Source organism: Maniola jurtina, chromosome 27 (genome assembly GCF_905333055.1).
Source record: "Maniola jurtina chromosome 27, ilManJurt1.1, whole genome shotgun sequence".
In the NCBI taxonomy this organism is placed as follows: Eukaryota; Metazoa; Arthropoda; class Insecta; order Lepidoptera; family Nymphalidae; genus Maniola; species Maniola jurtina.
In genome coordinates, this window is record NC_060055.1 from 3643155 (window position 1) to 3649830 (window position 6676).

The following is a 6676-nucleotide window of genomic DNA, read 5'->3' on the forward strand; positions in this document are numbered from 1 at the left end:
AGTTCCAGTGGGAACTGTTTGATTTTCCGGGATAAAAAGTTGCCTATGTAAATTACAGGGACGCAAGCTACCTCGGAACCGAATTTCATACAAATCGGTTAAGCGGATGGGGTTTTGGGAATCCCATGGGAACTCTTTGATCTTCCGGGATAAAAAATAGTCTATGTCCGTCCCCGGGATATAAGCTAACCCTGTACCTTTCGTCAGAATCGGTTAAACTGTTGAGCCGTGAAAAGGTAGCAGACAGACAGACACACTTTCGCATTTATTATATTAAGTATGGATTATCATAATATTATTATAAGTTAATTATTGCAATCCAGGAGCTATCTATTCGCTAAATGATAACATAGATTCAATCATAAACAGGAAGAAATAACATTTAAGTACCTACTTAAGTACTTTTATGCTGTTATTATTATATACTGATATCCTTCAGAATCACCATCAAACACTACTGAGAATGAATCTCCTCTCAGAATAACAAGAATTTAAGCCATAGTCCACTACACTGACCGAGTCTGGATTGACAGACTTCATACATCTTTGAGAATGGAGAATTTGCATTTAAAGCAATTATCACTTACTTCAGGAGTGAAACATGAGGAAACCTGCATACTTGAGAATCCATACTAATATTATAAATGGGAAAGTGTGTCTGTCTGTCTGTGACTGTTTGCTACCTTTTCATGGCCCAACGGTTTAATCGATTCTGACAAAATTTGGTACAGGGTTAGCTTATATCTCTGGGACAGACTACCTTTGATTCCGGAAAATCAAAGAGTTCCCACAGGATTCCCAAAAATCCATCCACTTAACAGATTTGTATGAAACGTACTGAGGTAGCTTGCGTCTCTGTAATTGACATAGGCAACTTTTTATCCCAGAAAATCAAACAGTTTCGAACAGGGAATCTTTAAAAACCTAAATCCACGCAGACAGTTGCAGGCATTCTCTAGTTCTCCATAAATGGGTTGGAATGGGTTAATCATGACAATCAAATCCCTAAATTAATTCTGCTAGAAATGGAGCCAGACATTTCCCACTTCTAAGTTTAGAAATTAACTATTAAAATTTCCATAGCTAGGAAAGAACCAGGGGCCTTCCTGTTATAAACCTACATCATTTTGAAACTGTCATTTAATTAGTTATTAGCCTTTGGTGTTTGAATGAATATTTAATACAAAAGACTAAGATGCAAAATTAATACCTATAACTCTGACATTCATAAAAAAATCAACTTTATCCATGGACGTAATAAATAACTTTATGCAAATTATGTACTAAAAAACCTGTCTAGAAATATTCGCGAAAACTCGTTTTGCACATGTTGCAAAATTGCCTGCTACGTATTGAAGATAATAAGTAAGAAAGGTGATTAGGGTTAATGTTACAAAATAATTATAAACTTGATAAAAATTAACAATAGCCTCATCGGGTGACAGAAGGGCTGGCTCATTTTTTGCGCAACGGATCAGCCTGGCCGTCCAACGCGGAAATGCAGCCAGTATTCTTGGCACCATTCCACGCGGGCATGATTTGTATAGTAATTAGATAAGGCTAGCTTTAATTTTTATTGTAATATTTTCAATAAAAAAAAAAATGACCTAAAAAAAAAAAAAAAACCAGACCATTATCACGTCAGCAAAGTGTGCAAAAAAATTGCAAAAGTTGATCGCACGATAATAAACAGTTATTGTAACTGTTTTTGTTACGCCAAACTACTTGATAAGTTTCTAGACTCTCTAGTGATGAAATGATAAAAAAAATACTTACGCCTTATTCCCTTGGCTATTGACACTGTGAAGTTGTTTAGCACTGACATTTTAAACACTTATCCTTATAGAAATCGTAAATAAATATAAATTCCTTATCAGTTAACCCTGTTCACAAAGTATCGAACGTGCATTCGGTTCAAAGTATATGAATGAACTGATATTGCAGAGGCGTGGCAATGAAGATAAGTTCGTTTCAAATGTTTATCTATCAATAATCTACTGATTATTTCTTATTTTTTTATAGAAATGATTAAATTCGCTTTAAATCTTTATAACCTTGCGTTTTTAGATATCGAAATTCGGTTCCCAGCTGATTTATGTCAAACTCAAATTGACATTTGACAATCGATAAAAAATCATTACCTACAAAATTAAAACGTTTATAAATCCTTAGATTATGGACTGCAAATACCTAAATCCTATGATTTTATAACTATCCACGGATCAAATCTTTAGTTAAATATCTATTAAATATTGAATATTTTACGTCATAGTTACATAGTTATTTCCTCATTAAAAAGGCAGAATTCACAAGCTCGTCTCTCTAACCACGCCTCTACCAGTGGTAAATTATTTTGACGATTAAAAAGCTCTTGTAAAAGTCTACTTGAATAAAAATCTATTCTATTCTATTCTATTCTACCTATAATCCTTCATCCAAGATTCTACCATACTGGCACAGATTATTATTTTACAAGACGTCCTAAAAGCATTGACCTATATTAGGTCAATGGAGGTACCTACTTAACTGTAAAGTGGGCTCTACACTCGTGGCGCGAACGGCTGCGAAAGCCCGCGACAACTGCGAAACACGAGTGTTGAGAGATTGTTCACGCCTTCGCGTACGCGAACTACCTACTAGCTACTTGTAAACTTTAAAGTAGCATCATAATAAGAAGTTTAAAGTTTCACTGGGCCCCTTTAGATTGGGGGCCTGGCTCGAATGTGTATCTTAAATGAAGGTTTTTGACATAAGTAGGTATCTATCATTTTTTAATTTAAGTAATATAATTGGTAAGTACATATTGTTAGCATCAAGATCCATTTTGCGGTAGTGAGGTGCGACGATGGTAGTGTCAAGTTATATCGCCAGTCACACTTTCATTAAGATGTAGTACTATACTCCCCAGAGGTTTTTTTACCTGACGCTAATGATCTATTTAAGTAGAATGACACAGAGTTGCAAGGTTGCAGACCATCAAAGCGATGAATGTAAAGTTTTAAATTGTCCCTTGGACTCTGTGTTAATTTAAATCAACTCTGTTTTGAGATTGGGAAAGCTGTAAATAAAACACACATCAACTAGGTTCTTATATATTATAGTTCCATTATAAAACAGCTAATCAACGATACAAGCAATAAATAACTTTAACAACACTTTCCACTTGACTCGTAAGTCGTTACTTATAGCTGAGAGGATCCTTGGAAAACAAAGTTTTTTACTCTGTGACAATATTTCGTACAAATTAAGTTTTACCGCTTTCAAGAAAACATTACAAAATCATCACATCACTCATTTTTTATATTTTAAAATATATACCTATAAAAATCTAAGACATTTCAGAATACTTGCTCATCAGGCTAGAATTGGGACTTGCATGATAGATTTCATTTTCGATTTTGCCTCGATAAAGTACAACAAATGAATATTAATAATTTTGTGATAACTACTATAATTCATCATTCGCTATAAATTATTCTCTACAAATGAAACCTTATCCACCCTTACACAAAACGCAGACCCTAATACAACCCACAAAAATTATTAAACTTTGACAAAATTCGACTCAAATTAATTTCTGCCAGTTATATTTTACGATGAATGGAAGTACTTAAAAGTAACGAAATGTCCTACGTTTATATATTAGCTTATGCAGATACAAATAGTATTTTAGAAAATATAGGCGCAAAAAGGCCCACAAATAGTCTAGCCTTTTCTGGGGCCTTAAAGGGGGCCTTAAGTCCCAATTTCTAAGAATGTGCAGTTTTATCATTAAAAAAGAACTTAATTTCAAGTCGAAAATAATAAAAATATATTATTTGGGAGTAAAAATGTCAATTAATTAATGATAAAATCTTAACTAGGTACATGATCGTTGCATTAATTTGGAATTTTTGCTGTAAACAATTCATTTTGTAATTGTATACGAGAAAAAGGAATGTAGGAGGAAAAATTTTAAGGGACAGTAATTATTATGTATAAAAAAGAAATCACTACATTAAAATATTTCACTAAAAATTGCGGATTTGTCCCTAATTATATTTTTCGCACGATTATTAGGTGTGCATTAAACAAATTGACTAGAAAAAACTTTTGAGTATATTATGAATCGTGGTTTTGCATTAAAATTGGTGTTTAGAAAATACCAAGAATTTATTGCTAATTGCAATGAAAGGGGTGTAAAATCACTTTTCAATCTGACAAATAATGCAATATTTGTTAGATAAAAAAATATATATATAAAAAGGATAATAGGAACATAATGCTATGTTTATTTATGACATTTTTAATGACTAAAGACAAACGAAATTCTTATAGAATAGCTGTTTTGTGTCAAAAAATATTGCAGAAACTTCATAATAAGTAAATATTAAATTACAAAATGTTGGTAAGTTATTTTTTTTAATGTGCAATGATCGAAAGAACGCTTGGGGACTTTTTTGGCCAATTTTGTTTCTTACTTTGGTTCAATTTTGGCTTTTGGTTCCAAAAGTGACCAAACCATAAGTTTAAGATTATTATAGAAAACAAATCCTTTTCTGAGATTGTCATGTGGTTTGTGGTCGATTATTTAGGAAACAATTTGACGGTTTTTTAACAGGTAATTACAGATTACCTGTCAAAAATCTGTCCTAAAAATTGATTCCCTAATTATGCTTTCAATCGAAAATTAAATCGTACCAAGTTATATCTGCGCAGTAATCGCTTTCAATGTTTAATTTTTTGAGGTACAGTGTGGCGAGCGAAACAATAACATAATTTCGATGTAAGGTTGGTTATAGAAGTCTATTGTTCCAACTTTCATGACGCGTTTGAATAGTATCAAAAATTGCAAAGCCCTCAAGCGTCTTTTCAGCGTGATTGTAAATTAATAAAACAATTAAATTAAGTCACCGGCCATGAAACATTGTAAGTAAAATTATTATTTTTTAAATCTAAAACTAGAACTAGGGAAGATTCGAAACAACTTATAATAACTTGAATAAATTAGTTTATAGGCTATATTATTATTGAATTTATAAAAAAATGCAGCGAAGGTGCACAGCTCGTTTCAAGTCATCCTTTAGAAATTAAACTATGACAGAAAAAAATATTGAAATGTGTGTTGTTGTGGTGTGTGTGCTTTGTATTTGTGTTACCTTTTGTTTATTGTTAATACTGTGTGTCTCCATAAAAAAAAAATTAAAAAAAAAAAATAACAAAGTGTAGTTAAAAAGTATAAGTGTTCTTATAAAAAAACAAATGATGGTACAAGTTGCTGCATTTTTTTATTAATTCTAGGTAATTATGCATAAATATTCAGTGCACGAATAAACAAATTAGGTATATTAAGCTAGTTCCATCAAAACCTTAAACAAACTTCCCTTCCTTCCCAAAAACAATCATTATTAATACGAATATCAAAATAGGGTTGGACATTAGTTTTAATGATCTAAGTTCCATTGAACAAATACGGCTTTGTAGGAATAGCAGACCCAGGCTTAATAGGCCCCCAAGCAAAAGGTGCCTTTAATAACAATATGGTTAGAGTTTCACATTATTTTCCATTGTAAAGGGTCTGTAAGAAATTTGTTTACATAAATGTCAAACAAACAAATTGGAAAGTGTTATTGCAATTCATAATATTATTATACAATCAAATCACCTATGAACTTCTGGTCTTAATTGATACTCATTAGTATGGTAAGATTTGATAAAACGTGTGGATTTGCCCGTAAACCTAAAGGTTGTCAAAACCAATTAGTATAGCTACTCATTAGTGAGTGCCAATAATCAATAATGTGAATTTACTAAATAGTACTAGCATTAACCAGTGGCTTCGTTTGTATATATTTAGATTTTTTAATTCCGTAGGAATTAATTAGGAGGCATCCTACAGATAATATTTTTAGTGGATAAAGAGGTAATAAACAACCCAGATAAAAAATGTAATGTCGTTTTTAGCTTAAAACCAATATATACTTCAAATTCGTTTTTACGTCATATTTTGGGGATAAGATCCACAAGATAGGTCAATAATATTATGTAAGTAATACTTATAAGTAAATCATGCATAAAATTACGTTTCTTAATTCAATGAGTTTGTTTAAAATTTATTTTACAATCAGAAGTAGTATAAGTAAACAAGAACAAAGCCCTTCACTAATAAAATTAAGGCCCCTTTTATTCAGGGGCCTTGTGAGCCCAGGCCCCGATATTTGTAATGAAAAAATGTAGAGCCACTTTAAAATCTAAAGCCGAAACTCTTATAAAACAATATTAACCAAATTTTAACACCCAATTAAAATTCGTAATAAATGTTTTATTACAAAAAAATATCAATGAATGTCTTAAGTGTCAACCCTAATATCCAATTAACATTTTTTCCGTTCGCCATTTTTCTTATAATATGAACACTTTATTTTAAAGCGAATGTTTTTAAGCATGGTATCTTTATTCATTTCATTTATTAGAATTTAAAATTAAATTTTTTCTTCACCGTCTGCCGCAAGAGCCAACTCAGCTGTTATGTGCTATACATAAACATTTCATAGTAAAACTCATTTCAAATTACGGAATATAATATTATATTATATATAAAAATCAATGTTTGTATGTTTGTGTTCTATAGGCGGCTAAACCGCTGATCAGATTGTTATGAAACTTTGCTGAGGGCGCCCGAGATGGTTCCTGCATC

At 31.7% G+C, this 6676-nt stretch overlaps 1 protein-coding gene across 1 annotated transcript in view; it reads right to left on the reverse strand.

The window, feature by feature from the left end:
• The window catches only part of LOC123879037 (NAD kinase 2, mitochondrial), a 32151-nt gene extending 30059 nt beyond the window's left edge, over positions 1–2092 (reverse strand). Inside the window, exon 1 of the mRNA XM_045926539.1 lies at positions 1777–2092. Within this exon, the coding sequence (XP_045782495.1) occupies positions 1777–1825 (49 nt within the window). The 5' untranslated portion in view covers positions 1826–2092. The remainder of the gene's footprint in view (positions 1–1776) is intronic.
• Between the last annotated feature and the right edge of the window lie 4584 nt (positions 2093–6676).